This window comes from Vitis vinifera, chromosome 18, assembly GCF_030704535.1.
Source record: "Vitis vinifera cultivar Pinot Noir 40024 chromosome 18, ASM3070453v1".
In the NCBI taxonomy this organism is placed as follows: Eukaryota; Viridiplantae; Streptophyta; class Magnoliopsida; order Vitales; family Vitaceae; genus Vitis; species Vitis vinifera.
Genome location: NC_081822.1, coordinates 6045635 through 6067977, shown reverse-complemented (window position 1 = coordinate 6067977; position 22343 = coordinate 6045635). Strand labels below are relative to the sequence as shown.

The 22343-nt window shown below is 40.4% G+C and overlaps 1 protein-coding gene across 2 annotated transcripts in view; it reads right to left on the bottom strand.

The window, feature by feature from the left end:
* The window catches only part of LOC100257426 (GATA transcription factor 24), a 34237-nt gene extending 12323 nt beyond the window's left edge, over positions 1-21914 (bottom strand). For both annotated transcript variants that reach the window (XM_010666122.3, XM_010666123.3), the window contains exons 1-3: positions 21064-21914; positions 10243-10329; positions 10023-10156 (exon numbers count right to left, since the gene is read on the bottom strand). In XM_010666122.3, the coding sequence (XP_010664424.1) occupies positions 10023-10156; positions 10243-10329; positions 21064-21339 (497 nt within the window). In that variant the 5' untranslated portion in view covers positions 21340-21914. The remainder of the gene's footprint in view (positions 1-10022; positions 10157-10242; positions 10330-21063) is intronic.
* Positions 21915-22343: the final 429 nt, after the last annotated feature.

Sequence of the window (22343 nt, the reverse complement as noted above, 5' to 3'; positions counted from 1 at the left end):
AGTAAATATCCATGTCATCCCATTTTCCACATTCCTCATCCTACACGAGACTGAGAATTTCCCCACCTCCGTCTCCATCATCTCCAGAGACCTCTTATCCCAACACACCAGAATCCCTCCCGCAGTGCCCATAGCATCTAAAGCCACCCAATTAGACCACCTACCAGAACCCAAGCTTCTAACCACGCCCTCCGACAATGTCTGTATTTTGGTCTCCTGAAGACAAAAAAGATCCACCCTTTGACTTCTGATCACTGCCCTAATGACCCTTCTTTTGGCGTTGTCATTGGCCCCACGAACATTCCAGCTCAGTATTCTTAGCTTCATTTAAATTCCATAATTTGGCACCCCCTTACTTGCCCACCACCATTTTGCTTCTTCCCCCCTTCATAGTTAATGGAGCATTCTAATCTTTTCAACTCCCTCTCAAATTTGGATTTCTCCAGAATGTTCTTGCTATGAACTCTTTCCCTTCTCTTCCGAATTTTAACCAGAAATTCCATAATATCCTTCTCCAATCCTTCTGTCGAAAACCCCAGAAAATTGCTGAACTTGGCCAAATCACTGTTCTCCCAGCTAAGCTCCCCCCCTGCCTTATTTATTCGTGGCACTATTTGATCAGAGCCCAAGTCCTTTCCAATATCAACAGTGCTGCTTTTGCTAACCTCCACCAAATCCCAACATTCTCCAGTTTCTCTCGAGGGGGATTCCAATCCCGTGATCATTTGGAGCGGATTTTCATCCTCATCACACTTCTTTCCATGCCCAGAAAGGTCGCAAAACTCCCCCACTGGAGTCCGACCAAAAAGAAAAGAAGGGGGGAGAGGAGGCTCAGGGATTAAGCAATCGGACTGAACGTACCTCTTCGCTTCCTCTACAAGGGCGAGATCAGTCTTCGTTTGCTCTGTGTGGAGGGACTCTGCCTCTCTCAACCTCCGCAGCCCGTCCTTCTCCCAAAACAGATAGCATTCATAGCGTGGGCTTCCCGAGCTTGGGCCGCGACATTGGGCCTCAACAAGATGGTCACTTGGCTCCCTCATTGGCCTTTGACCGTCTGCTACCAGACTTATATCCACCGTGGGCTTCCAGGCCTTAATCCGTCTGGAGTCCACCTTCTCCTTTTGCCCAAAAGAGACCACAGAGGAAGAAGATGGGCTTAAACCCTCAGACCCACGAGGCTCCACCACACAGCCCATCACTGAAGGCCCACTCTGCACAATCCCCTTTCCCTTGGGTCTTAGTTGTAGCGCACCCGGCCCACGAGACCACTCCGTGGATCGCCCCGACCCATGAGTCAGTCTTCGCGTCCCATCCACAGTCTGCAACTGCTCCTCGAGCCTCGAGCCTCCCTCAACCTCCCTCACGCGCTTGCCCTCGCGTGGTTGGAACTCACCCTCAACCTTTCCATCTGCTCCGACACCCTCAACCTCTTCATCTGCTCCGTTGGATTTTCCCTTCTCGACGGTCGACGTCACACGCATCGTCGGCCTCGTCTCCCACCACAGAGAAAGGGAATAGCACAGATTCTCAACGCATATTTCAACCATTTTGGGGCTTTTCCCCCCATTTATCCTAACCCGAATTCTAGCCCACTGTAGCTCCTCCTTCCTCTCCGTTTTCTCATCTATATCCACAAAGCCCCCGCACCCCTCTCCTATCTTGCTCAGAATGTCTCGGTTCCATAGAGAAATGGGAAGACCCACTATCCTTACCCAGGCCTCTCCTTCTTTCTCTTCCTCCAACACACATCCTGTCCTTTGGCTCCATTTTTCCAGTCGCATGACGAAGCCCCCGACCTCTATTTCCCCATCAACTAGGGCTTTCTCAGCTTCTTTTACCATCTCAAATTCCAATAATACCTTTCCGTCGTTCAATTTGGCCAAGCCTAAATTGCCCTTTAGCCCCCACACTTTTGACATTTGGGTCCCCCAGCTCCTTAAATCTTCCCCCTCTCCACGCCTTGGGTTCCAACACCCGACAAGGCACTGGTTCAGCTTCTCCAAATTCTCCCTTATAGCTCTGTTATCCACTTTCACCCTAACCACCTCGTCCCCGGTGCTGCATTTTTGCTTGACCACCTCCGCAAAGGATTTTCCCAACATGGGTATCCAAAATTTGTCCTTGTCCTCTTGTCTCGCTTGCCTGCCTGGACTAGACTCCATCTCACGCAGCGCCTCCGCCAAGAGGACCCAACCTCCTTTTGCTCCTCTGCCTTTGGGGACAAAGATACTGAACCTCTTCTTTGCCCTATCAGTAACCCCCAATCGAAGGAAACATCCCCCCTTATTTTCGCCTCGCACTAAGGAGAAAAATCTCCCCTTCTCTTGCCAGCGTTTCTCCCAATAGCCAGTTCTCATGTCCTTTGAACAACAGAGCAAGCCTTCAATGAGTGGCCCTAAACTTGCCGGCCCCAATTTGATCCAAGAAGAAACATCTCCCTTTCTTTCCACTATAAAGATTTGCATCCTACCCTTCTTCTTCTCTGTCTCGACCAGAAAAGTCTTGGATTCTATCCCAAAACTCCTTTTCCTACCCCCTGACTGGAGATGACTCACTGAGTCCCCGTTCACATCTTGGGACCAGCTTTCTTCTTCATCGCTCTCACACACTCTCTCTCTAGATCTTTCTCTCTCTTCCATCTCATCCTTTGAAAAAGTCTCACCTCACAACAATGTAAACACCATTGACATGCTATAGTTTTTTTTTTTTTTTTAAAAAAAAAAAAAAGCCTTTAGCCCTAAGTTGTGCGTTTTGTGTATGATTGGAGAAATAGTTGCCCATCTTTTTTCCCATTGTTCGTTGGCTTGTGGCACAAGCTATTCAAATTATCCAGTTTGGATTGGATCCCTCCTAAGAGCATGTATGACATGATGATCATCTCATATAGGTGTTGGGCTAGCTCCATTCAAAGCAAAGTCCTATGGTAAATCACTTATCTCCCACTGATATGGATTGTGCGAAGGGAATAGGATTTTTTAAGACAAATAGGGGACTTCAGAAACAATATGGGATCTAATTCATTTCTATTAATCTTTTTGGGTCTCTTGTACCATGGTGTTTAATGGCATTCCTCTCAATGTTGTCCACCTTTACTGACACTCAATGTGCAAGTCATAAGGATTATTATAGTGAGAAGAAGAGATTTGTTTCGATTTCTATTACAAGGAGATGTACTAACCCTCGTGGAAGAATGAGAGGTTTTATATTGAATATTCTCATATGATTCCATTTACATGTTCAAGTCCTATTGTGGGAAGGACTCCTCATCCTTCTTATGTTTCTTTTTAACCATAATAAATACATCTTTTGTTTCTAATAAAATATAAAATAAAAAAATAAAAGTAGATCTTATTAGTATACTGGAGAAGGTTCAATCTTCCATTTTTTTATCAACTTCCATAAATCTAGGGATGATCCCTCATCCTTCTCATCTAACTCTTGATCAGCTTGAAAAAAGGGTTGGAATCTCATAAATAGGTGTTATTTATGCAAATTAGAGGAAACTACAAATCATTTGCTTCTTTTTTGCTCCAAAGTAAGAATGTTGTGGAATTTGATTTATTCCTTTTTTGAAGTGGAGTGGGTTTTGCATTCCTCAATTAGAAGGAATCTCTTGGGTTGACATGACTCTTTCATGGGTAAAAAACAAAAGAAAGCTTGGAGGGTTGCTTCCTTGTACTTGTGGTGGACTATTTGGAAGGAAAGGAACAGAAAGACTTTTAATGATGTTGAGCAACCTAACAAAGCGATTAAACCTGCTTTCAAATACTTTTGTGAATTGGGCTAGGGTGTATACATAGAACCATGCTATCTATGTCAGATTTTGTAGATTGGCTGAGTTCCTAGTAAGAAAAAGGTTTTATTTGCTCCTTAGCTTTTCGCCTATACTAGGCTTTGATTGTATACTTTGTGTGTGCTTGCTTTCCCTTCTCTAAGGTGCTTTTAGTACATGTCCTCTTTTTGCCTATCAAAACACACACACAAAGTTGCATATAGCTTCCAAAGACATCCATTTATCTTCTCTTGCCAAATAATCAACATCGCAATGGATGTAGCCACGGACCACATAACCTTGCCTCTAGGGAGAGATAATCTCATATCTATACACCTTAGAGGAAATCCAATCTATCAACAAGTATGAATAGCACATGTTGAAGCCTCAAAGCTACTATGTAAGGAAGTAAGAGGCGATCATTTTTTTAACAAGCAATATGATGAATATATTATATTAACAAGCACTAAAAATAGCGAACAAAGATACACACAATGTATACAAAGAGCTCTAAAGGATAAAAGAAAAACCCCTCCCTTAACAGAGCTCAATCAATCAACAAAATCTATTAAAGACTTTGAGTCATCATCTATGTACAACTTAAGTCACCAAACAATTGTATTAAGAAAAAGACTCTTAAAAACATAGATTGACTCCTCGTTTTCAAATGACCTTCAATTACTCTCTTTACAAGCCATCTAAAAAATGCATAACGAAGTAATGTTGGTGCTCTTTGGAAGCAAGGGAGGGTTATGGCATAGGGTTGTAGAAGACTATAAGGAGAGGGTGGGATGCTTTCAAAAGTAGGGTTTCTTATGTTGTGGGCAATGGAAGAAGGGTTGGATTTTGGAAAGACAATTGATGTAGGGATTCTTGTTGTTGGTTCTTAATAAGATGGGTCTTGGAGAAAAGTGGATCAAGTGGACCAAATGGTGCATTTCTACTATGAGCTTTTCAATCCTTGTTAATGGTTCTCCATTGGGATTCTTTCAAAGCTCTCGAAGCTTGAAGCAAAAGGACCCCCTCTCTCCTTATTTATTTGTGATTGTCATGGAAGCCCTTAGTTGCTTACTAAAGAGGGCTAAGATTGGTAGTTTCTTGTCGGGATGGTGGGTGAGAGGTAGAGGAGGGGAGAAAGTGGAAGTTTCACATATGTTATTTGTTGATGACACTTTAGTTTTTTGTGAGCCGTCTAAGGATCAATTAACTTACTTGTGTTGGTTGTTTATGCGGTTTGAGGTCATTTCTAAGTTGAAAGTTAATTTGGAAAAGAGCAAGCTAATTCCTATGGGAAGTGTGGAGAATATTGAAGAGTTGGCTCAAGAGTTTGGGTGCAAGGTCGGTGCCCTCCCCTCTTCATACTTAGGTCTTCCGTTGGATGCTCATTTCAAGACTGTCTCGATTTGGGACAGTGTAAAGGAAAGGTTTCGTAAAAGACTAGCATTGTGGAAAAGGCAATGCATTTCCAAAGGAAAGAGACTTACTTCAATCCGTAGCACCCTTTCTAGCATGTCTATCTATTTTATGTCCCTTTTTTGTATTTCGAGGACAATCAAGTTGAGATTGGAGTAAATTCAAAGGGATTTTCTTTAGGGTAGAGGGGCCCTAGAGCAAAAACACCATTTGGTAAAGTAGGTCATCATATGCTCAGAAAAAATTCAAGAAGGTTTAAGGGTGAGAAATTTGTCATCCCTTAATAGAGTCTTGCTTTGCAAATGGAGTTGGCATTATACAGAGGAAATGGGGGCTTTTGGCAAAAAGTAATAAGTGGAAAATATGGGAAAGAATATGGCAGGTGGCGATCCTGTGAAGTAAGAGATGGATATGGGGTAGAATTATGGAAAGCCATTCAAAGACATTTTGGGTGGTAAGAGTTACTTATTCAGTAGGTAATGGGAGGAGGGTGAGATTTTGGATGGACAAGTGGTGCAAAGACGAACCACTAATGATATATTTTCCCTTTTCATTTCCACTTGCTACTCCCAAGGAGGCTTGGGTGGAGAAGGTTAGGTTCTCTTCTTTAGAAGGGGGTTGTTGGGCACCCCACTTCTCTAAGCAACTCAATGATTAGGAGGCGAATATTATGGTTTGGAGGTTGCAAGGGTTAGGAGTGTACATGGATGAGGAGGATAAGTTCATGTGGATAGGGGCGAAGAACAAAAAATATTCTATTAAAGCCTTGTACAAGGAGTTAGAGCCGGAAAGACAAATGGATTTCTTAACAAACATTATTTGGAACTCTTGGGTTCCGCCCAAGGTGGGTGTCTTCACATGGGAAGCCACGTGGAATAAAGTCTTTAACTATGACTCACATTCAAAGGAGAGGATGGGTTGTGGCAAATGAATGTTTCCTTTGTTGCAAAAAGGAAGAATTGGTTGATCACATTCTCATCCATGGTGACAAGACAAGGACTATATGGCATCTCCTATTTACTCTTTTTGGTGTGACCTAGGTCCTTCCATCTTCGGTGAGAGAGACGCTCACAAATTGGCATAGGTCTTTTATAGGTAGGAAAAGGAAAAAGGTGTGGTGGGCAACTCCTTTGTGCCTTTTTTGAACAATTTAGAAGGAAAGGAATAGTAGGGCATTTGAAAACAACGAGCATTCTGTTCATAGGATTAAACTTAATTTTCTATGTTATCTTTCGGCATGGTCCAATTTGTTTATAGCTCTTGGCCCTTCTTCAATTGTATATTTTGTGGGTTAGTTAGGGTCTTGTTGAGGGAGCCGTTTTTTTGTAGTCCTTTGGTTTTTTTTGGTGGCATCTTAGGTGCCCATTGTATACTCCCTGTGTACTTTAGGGTATTTTTTCAACGTTTCTTTTATTAATATTCGTTCTCTTTACCTATCAAAGAAAAAAGGGACAACCCTTTAAGGGCCTCTTTCCCATTTTTGTTTCCCAATAGCCACCTCAAAGGATGCTTAGGTCTGTGACACCTGGGAACAAGTTGATAATGGGAGGATTTGGAACCTTTGTTTCTCAAGGAATTTTCAAGACTAGGAGTTGGATTGTATTGAAGCTCTCTTTTTGTATTTGCAAGTAAATCAATGAGTAGGGAGGTAGATGACGAATCAGTATGGATGGCCACGAAGGTAGGCAAGTTTTAGTTAAATCTTTTTATTATGGAATGGTTCAAAGGGGTTCAGATTCTTTCTCAACAATGCTTATCTAGAATTCCTGGGCTCCAACAAAAGTGAGTTTTTTTTGTTTAGGAAGCAACTTGGAGAGAGATTCTAACCATGGACAACATGAAAAGGAGAGGGTGGATGTTGGTGAATGGATGTTTTCTATGCAAAGGCAAGGAGAAATCTTGTGATGACATCCTTATTTATTGCTCTAAGGCAAGTTTGTTATGGCAGTTGGTATTCTCCTTGTTTGCAGTGGTTTGAGTATTGCATTCCTCAATCAAAGCAACACTTATAAGTTGGCACGATCATTTTGTTGGAAAGACGTAAAAGGTGTGAAATGTCGCTCCTTTTTGTTTGTTTTGGAATATTTGAAAAGGGAGAAATAGAAGAGCTTTTAAAAATGTTGATCTTTCAAATCAAGAGCTACATTTCTCTATTCTATGTAACTTTTTAGAATAGATCAAAGGAGATCTAGGTGTTGAATCCATGTCTATGATTGATTTCATCAATTGGTTAGGTTGCCAATAAAGAGAAGGTCTTCTTGGTTTTTGCTTCAGAGAGCACTTATATACTTCTTGTGTACTTTATGTTGCTTCTTTTTTTTTTAGCTTTTTAATCTATTGCTCTTTTGCCTATAAAAATAAAAATAAAAGAAAAAGAAAAGAAAACAACAACAAAAATCATTTCTTCCCCCCTCTCCCCCAATCCTCATGCAAAAAATAAAAATTAAAAAATTAAAAATTAAGACATGGATGTGAGAGGGAGAGAGAGGAGAAAAAAGCTAGTTAGAGCTTATTTGGGACTGTTTTTCGAAACAGCTTTTGAGAAAAAAAAAATCAAAAACAGTTCTTTGATGTTTTCTAGAATAAAAGTCTATTTGAGAATTTTGAATGTTTTCGACATATTTTTTGTGTTTGCAAATGTTTCTTAAAAATAACTTTTATCTGTAATGCTTTCTTTTCAATCGTTTCCCATGTTTGTGCAATTATTTTTTAAAACAACCCCTAGAAAATAAGTGAAAGGATGCTTATGAGAGCAGAGGAAAGAAATATGTTGGAGGGTTTCAGGGTGGGCAGAAATAGAACTAGGGTGTCCCATTTGCAATTTGCTGATGATACCATCTTCTTTTTTAACACAAGGGAGGAAGAGTTGCAGACTCTCAAGAGTCTTTTGTTAGTGTTTGGGCACATTTCTAAGCTCAAGGTCAACCTTGACAAGAGTAGTATTTATGGCATCAATCTTGATCAGGCTCATCTTTCAAGATTGGCTGAGATGCTTGATTGCAAGGCGTCCGACTGGCCTATACTCTATCTAGGTCTCCCTTTGGATGGGAACCCTAAGGCGTGTGGCTTTTGGGATCCAGTGATTGAGAGAATCTCAAGTAGATTAGATGGGTGGCAAAAGACTTGCTTATCCTTCGGGAGGAGGATAACTCTTATCCAATCTTACCTTACCAATTTTCCATGTTACTTCCTTTCCTTATTTAAGATTCCCGCTTTAGTGGCTGCAAAAATCGAGAGGTTGCAAAGGGATTTTTTATGGTCAGAGATTGGGGAAGGCAAAAGAGATCATTTAGTGAGGTTGGATGTTGTGTGCAAACCGAAGGCAATAGGGGGTTTGGGTTTTTGGAATATTTCTTGGAGGAATCTCGCTCTTCTAGGGAAATGGTTGTGGAGATATCCTAGAGAGGGTTCAGTTCTTTGGCATCAGGTCATTTTAAACATTTATGGTTCACACTCCAATGGTTGGGATGCTAACACTTTAGTCGGATGGTCACATTGCTATCCTTGGAAGGCTATTGCACAAGTCTTTCAGGAGTTTTCCTTGTTTACTCGGTATGTGGTAGGAAACTGGGAAAGAATTCGATTCTGGGAAGATTTGTGGTGGGGAGACCAACCTTTGGGAACCCAATATCCAAGACTATTTAGAGTAGTCGTGGATAAAAACATTCCTATTTCTTCAGTTCTCGATCCTACTCGTCCTTTCTCTTGGAATTTGAATTTTCGTCGTAACCTATCAGATTCTGAGATAGAGGACTTAGAAGGCCTCATGCGGTCACTTGATGAATTGCATCTATCTCCTTCGGTCCCAGATGCCAGATTCTAGCCATTATCCTCTTCAGGGCTTTTTTCAGTCAAATCCTTTTTTCTAGCATTATCTCAATCTTCTGGATCTCCTCAGGACTTTCCTTCAAAGTTCGTTTGGAATTCTCAAGTTCCTTTCAAAGTGAAGTCCTTTGTTTGGTTAGTGGCACACAAGAAGGTGAATACTAATGACATGTTACAAGTGAGAAGACCCTACAAAGCCCTTAGTCTTGATATTTGTATTCTGTGCATGAAACATGGGGAATCAGCAGATCATCTTTTTCTTCATTGTTCCTTGATGATTAGGTTGTGGCACAGGCTATTTCAGTTAGCTAAGATGGATTGGGTTCCTCCGAGGAGCATATCTGACATGATGTCCATCAAATTTAAAGGCTTTGGTACTTCTAAAAGGGGGATAGTTTTATGGCAAGCTGCGAGCATCGCTCTAATTCGGGTTGTGTGGTGGGAAAGAAACGCGAGGATTTTAGAGGATAAAGCAAGGAATTCAGAATTCCTTTGGGACTCTATTGTTTTCCTTGCTTCTCTTTAGGCTTTCTGTTCCAAGGCATTTAAGGGGACTCCCCTTAATGTGATTCAACTTGATTGGATAGCGGTGTGTACTCCATAAGGATTGGTCCTTATAGGGAGTTCATTTGTTTTCTGTGTATTTTCCTGTATTTTAGTTGTCATTGGTGGGAGGATTTCTCATCCTTCTTCTTGTACTTCTTTTTCTATCAATATATCTTTGTGTCGTTTCCAATATAAAAAAATAAGTGAAAACAATTAAAATATGTTCTCAATAAACACCCTGTTTTTGGAACAAGTTCTCAAAAAACTGTTTTTTGTCAAAAAATGTCAAACGTGTTTTTGAGTTTGGAAAAAAAGTTCTCTCTTTTTAAGAACAAAAAATATTTTTAAAACAGTTCTCTTATTTATCCAAGCAATTCAATTTTGTTGTTCTAGAAAAATTCAAAGGGATCACATCTAAGAAAAGCATCTATTACAAATAAAAGCAGAGGACTTGAATTCATCTTACCTTTGAGCAACCTCTTTTCGCACAGTGTATCTGATTTTCTTGTCAAAGCATCTCTCCTTCCTTTTTTCACGAAACCTAACTAGGGAGGCTATTCTTCTTGAAAGATTCGAGCGCTTCGGGAGGTCACCCACACCCTAGGGAATATTTCATAAAAAATATAAAGTTGCATAAACATAAATGTAAAACTACTGCACACAACAGTTTGAAATTTGGATTTTACCCTGTTACTTTGATCAAAAGGCACTTCAATAGTAGGCACACCAGTAGGTATATCACGCCCTCCCAAAAGCAAGAGGACCGCTTGCACCTGTTGTGTACAAGCATCATAAACACGATAACAAGAACATAGCAAACAGAATAAATAGACATGGTGATGTTAGCTGCAATAGACAGGGTGATTTTAACTGTAAATATCTAACTGATTACATTATCACATCTAGCTTGATACCAAAGCACTAGTGAGATCTGAGAAAAATAAAGAGGACAAAAGGAAGGGGGAAAGAGCTAAATCAAAAGAGAAGCCCTCCTAACCAGGATGGACCAAAATGTCTAAAATTGAAGAAAGGAGAAACCTATTCCTTCCTGTTACACCCTCCATGGTCGACACAAACAAAGAATAGAAAACGTTCTCTATATGATTTAGCTTTGGAACCCCCTATGTTTTAAAAAATTTCTCTTATTCCCTTCTCTCCTGAAGCAGCAAGCTACACATAGTGGGACTTTCACAACTCCTTTCCCATGAGCAAATATGCCAGGCTACAATCCTTTGACACTCTAATTCTTTCCAGCAACATCCAATCCACACCACACCACACCAAATAGTGCAAAGATCACCATACACACACACACACAAACACACAGTTTTCATTTTGTAGGGGACTAGCAATACAAATGTGTAGCCCTATGTTTTTTCTCCTTCAACTCATGTCTTTTTAGTGCTTCTCTGTACGCTTCATGTGTACTGGGATTGCACCCTTTTTGTTTGGCATTTTTTGCTGTGTTTTCTATATGGTACCCTATGTTCAGTTCTTGGTTGGAAAAAAATAAAAATGGAAAAAGTAAAGGAAAATAGAAAATAACTTTAAAGTTTGATCATCCAAAAAAAAAAATTTTACATGCTTTTTCAAACTCATTTCACTTATTTTTCCTCTTCTATATAAAGATTAAATAATTTGAAAATGAATAAGTTTCTACCTAATTTTAATTATATTTGACTTTCTTTCGTATTTTTCATGACAAACCAAAAATAAAAAAAATCATTTTTCTTAACAATTTTTTCCTTTTCTTAGTACTTTCCTAGAAGGCTAAAACCAAACATAGCGTTAATGTGTACTTGGGTCGCACGGTTTTTGTTAGGTCCTTTTTTATTTATTTCATCTCTTTGCCTATTATAAAAAACTTTAGAGTGGTTTTATTCTATGGCATTTTAAGTTTTAATTTAGGAAATAACATTTGGTTCCTTCAATGAATAAGTTATTTATTTAGTCAGTCTAAGAGCTTCCACTCATTTGAAGAGGTATACTCTGGATCCTGTTAAATTACCTATAATTAAACTTATTCACCACTAAGCGATGAAATTATTGTTTCTTATCAAAAGAAAAAAAAAAATATATATATATATATATATATATATATATTTGATAAGTAAAAAGAAAGTATATTAATCAAAAAGAGGAAACACCAAAAAACCAGTGCCTTCGAAGTATACAAGGACTATATATATATATATATATTCACCACTACAAAAGGCATTATCACCTTGGGTCAAATCAGGCTAGAACAAACAAGGAAAACCAAAATTGGCATCATCTGACCAGGAGTGCAGAATCTATCTTGTTCTGAGTCATACACATTTCAGTCAATTGTGTTAGTTTAACCTGAATTGCAGAAACAAAACCAACCATCACTTGAGCATTGATTCAAAAAACTCATGCTTATTGAGATCCCTCGGATCCTTCTTGATCCCCTTTATTTTGTCACTTGGCTAGGTTTACTTCTCTGCCATTAAAGCAAGGCTTTGTATTTTTTTTATCAGAAGCACAGTATTAATTGATAAGGATTTAAAAGTACATGTGAAGGATGAGAAATCCTTTCCAAATATACAAGTTCTGATCAAATGGAGCAAATGAATAAATTTTCTCCAAAACAAAAAAGAGACCCTATACCTCAATATAGTACCCAATGGGTAAAATATAGAAAATTACAAAATATCGGTGGTCGGATTGTGTGGTAATATCGGCTGGAAATTCAGACAAAAAATATTGATTAGATGAAAATTAATTAAAATCACATATATGTTTAAAAAAAACTCCAAAAAAATAATAAAACAAGTAACAATACGCATATTGAAGTTATTTCTTTGAAAAAAAATTGTATATGGATGATAAAATCTATGTTTAGCAATAACATATAAAACTTGAAAATTTTTTTTTTTTTTGATAGGTAAAGAGAAATATATTAAACAGAAAGAGGATACACCAAACTAGCGCCCTCTAGGTATACAAGGAGTATACAAAAGCAACCCACAGACTTTAAACCAAGGAAGGGGAAAGAACAACCCCTACCCTTACTTAGAGCCTAGCCACTCAAAAAAGCTAACAAGAGAACTAGGGCTCAAAATTATAAACACCCTGACCCAAGACCACAGATTACATACAAAAGAATGTTTCAGCCTTTGGAGTAAAAGCACCTCATTCCCAAAAGCCAACAAATTTCTTTCCTTCCATACTAACCAAATATAAAACTTGAAAATATATTTTATACTAAAATGATGAACTGTTTAGTTTGAATATATTCAAGAAAATAAAATAAAATAAATAATTGATTGTATAAGTATAATTATTTTCTTTTTAAAAAATTTTGTAGTTTTAATTTACAAATTAATATTTATTTTATATTTAATTACTCAAGATAATTTGTATATTTTGTATTTTTATATTTTTAACAACGAGTTAAAGGAAATTTGAAAGTTGTATAGATATAAGTTATATATAATAATTACACAAAATTTAATTTGTCCTAGGCCCGTTGCTTTTAATTTTTGTAAAAAGCCCATGTTGATTTTGTGCTTGGGCCCATTCGATTCAGCCCATTTTTTAGGCCCAACCTATTTCATTTTCTAGGGCTTGTAGAGGACCTATCTAAAAAGGATTTTTCTAGGGTTAGGACTAGCTTTCTCCTCATTTTTTTCTCCACCAATACCATCACAACTTTCAGATTCTTCCCTCTTTCTATCTTCATTTTCTCTCACTTCCCCACATACCAAACACTCTCTATTCTTCCATTATGGACACTCCAATCTCCATAATGGGAAAAAATCGCTGAACCATCTAATAAATATGGGGAAAATCTAAAAAATAAAAAATCATAAAAAATAAAAAATTCACGGTGCAATTGTTAAGACTCTAGGCTTTGTACCATCTTATCACCTATGGCAAGTTATTGATATTGACCTTCTTGATGGCCACTAGCCACACAAAGACCTTAACCTTAGATTGGACTTTAGAGTTTCATATGAATTTGATTAGAGGAAAATGAATAGGAGCTCATAGGTTGGATAAGGTTAAAAACAAAGATTACTGTAAATAGGCTTGAAAAATATAATGACCAAGTTCTCACCTCAAGGACAAAAGGTCACAGGTGCATGCAAGAAAGAGAGAGACCTTCAAGGTCCTCTATTTCCAAATCAATGAAGTTACAACTAAAGTTAAGGTTCTAAGAAAAAGGAAACAAGATACCAATGATGGTTGTAATAAAAGAATTTGTATTTGTCAAAACTCTTACAAGACTTGGAAATTGAAAACAAATCATTGACCCATTACCCATCACAAAACGAGAATGTCTGGAGAAATCTTGGAAAACCAATATAGCCTTCCAAGGACACCAATGTGACCACTTGACTAACATGTTGGCATCCCAACCATTAGAGTGAGTCCATTGATGTCAATATCACCGTATGCCAAAGGGCAACACACATTCCTTAAATATTACATGCTTATTTTAAATGTTTTTTCTTTCATGTATCTTAAAAAATGAATGTGGAGTTAGAGATGAGATGGTGAATCTAAGGGGTGGAAGAAGGTGGTTTGCTGTGGAGTCAAAATCTTTTGAAATTTTGATTGATGAAGCAGGAGGTAAGCTGAGAGGGTGCATTTGGGAGAGAAGCAAAGGAATATCCTCTTGGATTAGATTTGGAGATTTTAGTCTCTGTAGGTTATTGGAAGGAATTGAGTTTTGCTGCAGGAGTAGAGATGATAGAGGTTGGTCCATCGTCTGGGAGGAGAAAGGAAGGAAGTACAATTTGGAGCGTCGTTCAAATGGGGCAGGAAGATTTTTGCTCTGTTCTGTGCGAGATTTAGAGGCAAAACGTTTTTGCTTAGTCTTTCCAGAAGGGAAGGGGCTGACTGGGGGGTGGAATATTTTGGCAGAGAAGTTGAGAGAGGTTGGGGTAGTTCCCACTGGAGGCTCAAAAAGTCTTGTGTCCTTTGAGGCGCTGAAGAAGGAAAAGGAGCCAGAACCAAAGACTTATGTGGAGGTCGCAAACTCAAAAACGGGAAGGTTAGGAGATAAGGTTTGGTTGGAGTTGGGACAGAGGGTGAAGCCTGAAAAACTAGAGCAATTGGATCGCTGTCTAGTAGGTAGATGGGAAAATGGAGCGATCCCTCCCCCTGAGATGGATTTTCTGAAAGATTGGGCTGGTCAAGTCTGGCTTCTCGGAGGTAAGCTGAACATATCTGTATTGGGAAGAGGTCTTTTGCTTTTTGAGTTTGAACTGTTAAGTGAAGCCAAGCGTGTTCTTGAAAGAGGGATGAGAAGGGTGAAAGACAATGCCTTATTTTTGGAGAAATGGCACCCGGAGGTGGGGTGTTTCTGTAATAAAGCCAGTGCAAATGAGGCTTGGGTGAGAGTAGTAGGTTTCCCTCTTCATCTATGGAGCCGCGAGGTTTTTAAATTGATAGGTGATGGCTGTGGTGGCTTCATTGCAGTGGATGATAAAACGGATATCATGTCAGAAATGCAATGGGCTAGATTATTGGTGAAGGTGGTAGGTAGAGACTTACCTACATCTGTCCAAATTGTGGTTGGGTCGGGGTGTTTCTCAGTCCAGTTGTGGTGGGAAACCCCACCTTGGTTCTCTCAGGTGGTGCCGGCGGGATGTGTCAACAGGAAGGGCGTCACAGTGGGGGAGGAAGACAAAGGGAGTGGCTCACGTGGAGTGTGCAGAGGAAGAGTGTTGGAAAAGGAGGCTCAGTCCAAGGAGCAGGTGGGAGTACAGGTCGAGCCGCCCTGTGGAAGCTCCTCAAAAGACGCTACAGGGTTCTCCTCTGATTCCGCTGAAAGGGGGTTCGGTTTGGAGGCGACTGATGGAGCAGACAGCATAGGGAGTAGGGGTCATGCCACTGGTACTGCAGTCAAAAGGGGTGGTTTCTTTCTTGGGTCTGAAGATCTTAATGGTGGGCCTGTTCATGGGGAGGCCCAGATTAGAAGCGGGCTTGGGGAGGAGGGTCTTAAGTCAGCCTTTAAGGAAGCCCAGAAGGTTGGGCCGTTGTCAAGGCCCGTTATGTTAAAAGGGTGGTTGATGGGCTGTGAAGAGAGGCCCTTTTACATTAAGGGCTCTTTTATGGGCTGTGAGGGCTTACCCGATTTGGGCTTTGGGTCCAAGTTGGAGAGATTTAAAAGAGTTAGGGCTCGATCCCTTTCTGAGGTCGTGGAGATGGGGGAAGCAGAGGAGATGTTGCGAGGAGAGGATGCGGGGGTCGTCTGCTTTCCTGGAGGGGACCGGAGGGCTTCTGAGGCTTATCTGATGAGTGCGAGAGCGCCGTTAAGTGACGAGGCGCTGACAGCTGAGGCATCCAGGTATGAGCCCTTTTCCGCGGTCTTTGGGGGGGAACGAGACTTCTTCTCTTCTACTCCTTCTTCTGGGTGTGACCGAGCCTTAGTGGTGGGAGATGTTTCCGGTTTGGATGTCGCCGCTGAAGGTGCTAGTATCCAAGCTCCTTTATGCGCTGTGTTGTCTGATGGAAAACCGTGGGTGATGGACTCAGAGGGGGAAAAGTCTATTGATGATAAGCAGGAGGCTGTTGAGGAAATGCAAGATAGGGAGGATTCTAGTAGTATTTGGGATGAAAGTAACCTGTTGAAGTTCAGTAAGGCACTAGGGTTCGCGACAGAAGGTGTGGAAGGGGAAATCCTAAAATTATTGCTAAGACTAAAGACTAGAAGGGATCAAGGCAAGAAAAATGGATCGCTAGGATTGACTAGGTTTGATCGGGAAGTTAAAAAGTTAGAATGGTCGGTTAATTACGATGGAAAGACCAGAAAGAAAGGGTCGGACAGAAGAGGGGGGGACAGATCCTTGTGTTTTAAATGAAGATTAAGATTCTATCTTGGAATGTTAGAGGGATAAATGATAGAAATAAGAGGAAGCTAATTAAAGCCTTAATTAGTTCCCATAAAGTGGATTTAGTTTGCCTGCAGGAGACTAAATTGGTTGAGATGTCTTTAGGGGTAGTGCGAAGCCTAGGCGTGGGGAGATTTCTGGAGTGGGGAGCCCTGAATGCCAGGGGGGCTGCGGGAGGGGTGGTAGTTTATTGGGACAATAGAGTGCTGGAGTTAATGGGGATGGAGGTGGGCCTTTTTTCCATTTCTTGTCGTTTCAAGAACTGTGAAGATGGGTTCAGATGGATTTTTTCAGGAGTGTACGGTCCTACAATGAAAAGATATAGAGAGATTTTATGGGAAGAGTTAGGGGCCATCCGAGGTCTTTGGAATGACCCCTGGTGTATTGGTGGTGATTTCAATATGATCAGATTTCCGAGTGAGCGTAGAAGAGGAGGGAGACTGTCTCATTCAATGCGAAGATTCTCGGAGGTGATCGATGACTTGGACTTGAGGGATCTGCCCCTTCAAGGAGGTCCGTTTACATGGAGTGGAGGGTTGAACAACCAAACCATGTCAAGGCTTGATCATTTCCTGGTGTCGGAGGATTGGGAGGGCCATTTTAATGGGGTGGTACAGAGTACTCTTCCTGGGCCAGTGTCAAATCACTTTCCCATTCTTTTGGATGGGGGAGGGGTGAGGAGGGGGCTTGTCCCTTTCCGTTTTGAAAACATGTGGCTTAAGGAGGAGGGTTTTAAGGATCTGTTGAAAGGGTGGTGGCAAGGTCTAAGATTCAGCGGGTCGTTTAGCTTCATCCTTGCAGAGAAATTGAAGGCTTTAAAGGCAATCTTGAAGTCATGGAATAAGGTAGTTTTTGGGAAGGTGGGAGTGAATAAGAGATTGGCTTTGGACAAAGTGGATTTCTGGGATTCTCAGGAGAAGATGCGTACATTATCTTTGGAGGAGCTGGAAGCTAGAAAGGAAGCTAAGGGGAACTTTGAGAAATGGGCTCTTATGGAGGAGATTTCTTGGAGACAAAAATCAAGAGAGGTGTGGTTGAGGGAGGGTGACAAAAATACCGGCTTCTTTCATAAGATGGCCAATTCCCATAGAAGGAGAAGTTGTTTGTCTAAGATTAAGATTAATGGTAACTGGTTAACAGAAGAGCAGGATATCAAGGGGGGTGTGGTTGGAGCTTTCGAGAACCTGCTAACAGATCCTGGGGATTGGCATCCGTCAATGGAAGGTTTGGATTTTAATAGGATTGATGGTGAGGATGCAGCTTGTCTGGAAGGGGTTTTTACAGAGGCAGAGGTCTTCTCCGCCCTCTCAGATCTGAACGGAGACAAGGCTCCTGGTCCAGACGGCTTTTCTCTCAGCTTTTGGCAGTTCAGCTGGGATTTTGTGAAAGATGAGGTTATGGGCTTGATGAAGGAGTTCCACGAGCATGGCAGATTTGTGAGGAGCCTGAATTCAACGTTCTTGGTCCTTATCCCTAAAAAACCGGATGCGGAGGACCTTAAAGATTTCAGACCGATTAGCTTGATAGGTGGATTGTATAAACTGTTGGCAAAAGTGCTAGCAAACAGGATCAAGAAGGTGGTGGGAAAGGTGGTGTCTTCAGCTCAAAACGCCTTTGTTGAAGGAAGACAAATTCTGGATGCTGCCCTAATTGCCAATGAGGCAATAGATTCATTGCTGAAGAGAAATGAGAGTGGGGTGTTGTGTAAGCTAGATATAGAGAAGGCGTACGATCACTTGAATTGGAATTTTCTACTATTGGTATTGCAAAGAATGGGGTTTGGGGAGAAATGGACTGGCTGGATTTCCTGGTGTATCTCCACAGCAACGTTTTCAGTCTTGATCAATGGCACTCCAGCCGGTTTTTTTAATAGTTCAAGGGGTTTGCGTCAGGGGGATCTTCTCTCTCCCTACTTATTTGTTATCGGGATGGAGGCTTTTAGTAGGCTCATCCTTAGAGCAGTGAGGGGGGGCTTTCTTTCGGGCTGCAGGATAAAAGGAAGAAGTGGAGACGGGGCTGTGGTAACTCATTTGCTGTTCGCCGATGATACTTTAGTTTTTTGTGAAGCTTCCCAAGATCAGATGGCTCATTTAAGCTAGTTGTTGATGTGATTTGAAGTCATATCAGGTTTGAGGATTAATTTGGATAAGAGTGAGATTTTGTCGGTTGGGAGAGTAGAGAATTTGGAGGCTTTGGCTCTTGAGGTTGGCTGTAAAGTGGGAAGGCTATCAAATTCTTACTTGGGGATCCCATTGGGGGCGAATCACAAATCCGTGGCTGTTTGGGATGGGGTGGAAGAGAGATTTCGGAGAAGGCTTGCCTTGTGGAAAAGGAATTATATCTCCAAAGGCAGTAGAATTACCCTAATTCGTAGTACTTTGTCAAGTATGCCCATATACTTGATGTCTTTACTTCGAATGCCAAGAGTGGTTAGTTTAAGATTGGAAAAAATTCAAAGGGATTTTTTGTGGGGGGGAGGAGCTTTGGAAAGGAAGCCTCATCTAGTAAATTGGGATTCCGTGTGCTCGGACATAAGGAAGGGTGGCTTGGGAGTTAGACGTTTGTCTACTCTCAATAGAGCCCTTTTATGCAAGTGGAACTGGCGTTTGCGAATGAAAGGGAGGCTCTTTGGAGGCAAGTCATTAGTAGAAAGTTCGGGGAGGAAAAAGGGGGCTGGTATACTAGAGTAGGTAGGGAGGGGTTTGGAGTAGGCTTGTGGAAGGAAATAAGGAAGGAAGGAGCTCTCTTGCAAAACAAAGTTGTCTTTTCTGTGGGGAATGGTAGAAGGGTGAAATTTTGGAATGATAATTGGTGTGGGAATTTCTCTCTTAGTAATTTGTTTCCCTCTTTGTATGCCTTTGCTTCATTTAAAGAGGCTTGGTTAGTGGAGTTATGGGATCATTCGGGAGATGAAGGGGTTTGGAATCCTAGCTTCTCCAGGTCCTTTAATGACTGGGAGGTGGAGGGGGTGGAGAGATTACTTCTGACAATCCGAGGTAGGAGGCTTAATCCTCTTGTGGAAGATAGAATGCTGTGGAAAGAGACTAAAGATGGGATTTTCTCAGTTAAGTTCCTCTATAGTTCGCTAGCTTCAAGAAGAGATGTTCAATTCCCTTATAGTAATATTTGGAGTACTTGTGTGCCTACCAAAGTGAGCTTCTTTGCTTGGGAAGCTTATTGGGGGAAGGTGCTAACCTTGGATCAACTTAAAAAGAGGGGCCGGTCTCTAGCTAACAGATGCTTTCTTTGTGGTATGGAAGAAGAGTCAATTGATCATATTCTTATCCAGTGCTCTAAGGCAAGAGGGTTATGGGAGTTATTGTTTGCTCTGTTTGGTGTTACTTGGGTCCTCCCTTCTTCGGTTAGAGATACTCTTAATAGCTGGAGTGGCTTTAAGTTGGGCAAGAAGCGTAGGAAGGTGTGGAACGCAGCCCCGTTGTGCATTTTTTGGGCGGTTTGGAAGGAAAGAAACAGGATAGTTTTTGATAATGAAGAGTTATTAATTCATAGGTTGAAGAATTCGTTTGTTTGTAATCTTTGGCTGTGGACTAAATCGGTTGTAAATGATGGTCCTCTTCCTTTAATCAATTTTTTTGATTGGCTAGGCGCTAGTTGAGAGCTGGTATTGTATTTCTTTCTCTTTTTGTGACTATTGGCGCTTCTTGTATACATCCTGTATGCTTGGGTCAGCCTCAAGGCGCCCTTTTCTAATATATTTTTGTTGTGTGTTTGCCTATCAAAAAAAAAAAAAAATGAATGTGCCAAATTTCTAAAATTTATATTGATTGGTCTTCCATTACTATTACGAATGTAGAAATTTTAGTGCCACCTATATTTGAACTGCATTAATTCCAGCTCTTGAGATTTTTATTCTATTTTGATAAGTATATAATTCAATTAAAAATGCCCAATAGAACACAAACCAAGTACACACAATCATGCCAAAATTGTAAGATACCTCCCCAAGATTGTACAGTGATACCTACTGTTTTGTACATAGGAGTTTCAGAATATTTTTCCTTCAACCATTGAATTGATAGCAGAATCCATGAACGGACAAACCACAAATGTGAATTTACAATCAAATTACTTGTGCACTGAAAAACAGATGTACTACAAGTCTCACTTGTATGTATATGCATACTCTTATTTGCCTATCAAAAAACCAAGCTAGCGCAACCCAAAAGAGGTTCTAAAACTGCAAATTACATTAATAAACCTGGGACCTAAGCACGGAAATCAAAAGTAATGGAGATCTTCTCAAAGCATATTGACCCATAACCAAGAAGAAATGAGTTATCAAAGAATCCATTTATGCCTTGTTTGGTTGCATATACAAGCTATAACTTGTTTTTCCTTTTTGGCATTGGTTTCTTAAGAACCAAACAACAGAAAACAGAAAAACTTCAAATTAATTTTCATTTCCTCAATTCTTCAGAAACCGAATAGAGCGTTTGCTCCAGACAAAGGTTAAAACAAACCGAAAATTCAATCAAACTGATATTTGCTTTGAGTGAACTCAATTCAAACCAAAAAAACAAGAAAAAAAAAAGAATAAAATTAACGGGAAACAAAAGAAACGATAATTAAAAGAACAAGAAGAATAAACAAACAATAAAGTTGGAGATGAGAGGCAGGCACCTTTTCAGGGGTAACAGCAGGGAAGACATAAACCTCTCCCTCGAAAGCAAGAGTGAGCTCGCTAGTCCGAGAAGCGACGACGACTCCAGCATGGTCGATAGGGTTGATGGAATTGATATGGGGGTCATCATCAACGTCGTCCATAGCATCATCAGCAGGAGCAGAGGCACCACCATCGACTTCGAAGTCCGCGTCGTCGTCGTGGATCTGAATAGGGATTTGCATGTGATCTTCAAAGGGGCGAGCCTGCAAAGGTTGAGGATTGGCCATCGCCATAAAATCGGAAGAAACCCTAGCAGCACAAATGAAACCCTAGGTACGGGAGCTGTTCCATTAAAGAGCCATATGCAATCAGAAACAAAAGCCAAAACCCTAACCCCTAACCTAAGTTGAAGTAGAGGATTGATGAAGTTGCAGAGAGGGAGTGGAAATGGAAATGAAAATGTGGGGAGAGAAAGAAGACAAGGGGTGGGAAAACAACCCTAAAATGGGAAATAATTGCAGGGTCTACCCCTGTGTTTCCTTGGAGAGCCTCAATTGGGTAATTCTTTTTTATTTTTGAAGCACAGCAAATGTGCCAACATGTCAAGAGGGCATTCTCCTTTTTCTTTATAATTTTGAGATTTATTAAGAATAATAAATAAATAAATAATATAAATAAAGAAAATGAAAGATGGTATATATATATATATATGGAGATGGGATAGGCGATCCAGGAAGAGAGTAGTGGGGGGAAGATGTGGCGAGGGCACTGGGGGCCGTTCGGAGGGTGGATGGTTCACGTGAGGAGTGGTGTGTGTGGGGGTGGTAGAGAAGAGGGTGGGGCCCCGTGATGGGACAACCACGTGGGCCCCCACAGGTTTGGGTGGACGATCCAACGGCAGCCGTCGAGATTTTTCCTTTTTTTTTTATGATAAGTTTGGTATTCAAGTGGTCGGACATTTCATGGTAAATTACTATAATGGGGTGGTGTGCTTCTTGAACAGATAGACCCTTTTTTATTTTTCATTTTATTTTATTTTTATCATCGGGCCCTGAGATAAACCGTTAGTCAAAGTTTTTATACCCGTTTCATTTAAAACGCAAAGGATGCCCGACATGTATTCTTTCCATATGAATTATGGAAAATATATTTTACAATCAAAACTTATTTTCTATATTTTAATTCGTAATAAAATATTTTTAGATAACATATTTTAATCATTTTATACTATTTTCACATGTTTTCTCATAATTATTTTAAAAATTATTTATGACCCAAATTAATTACACCTACAAAA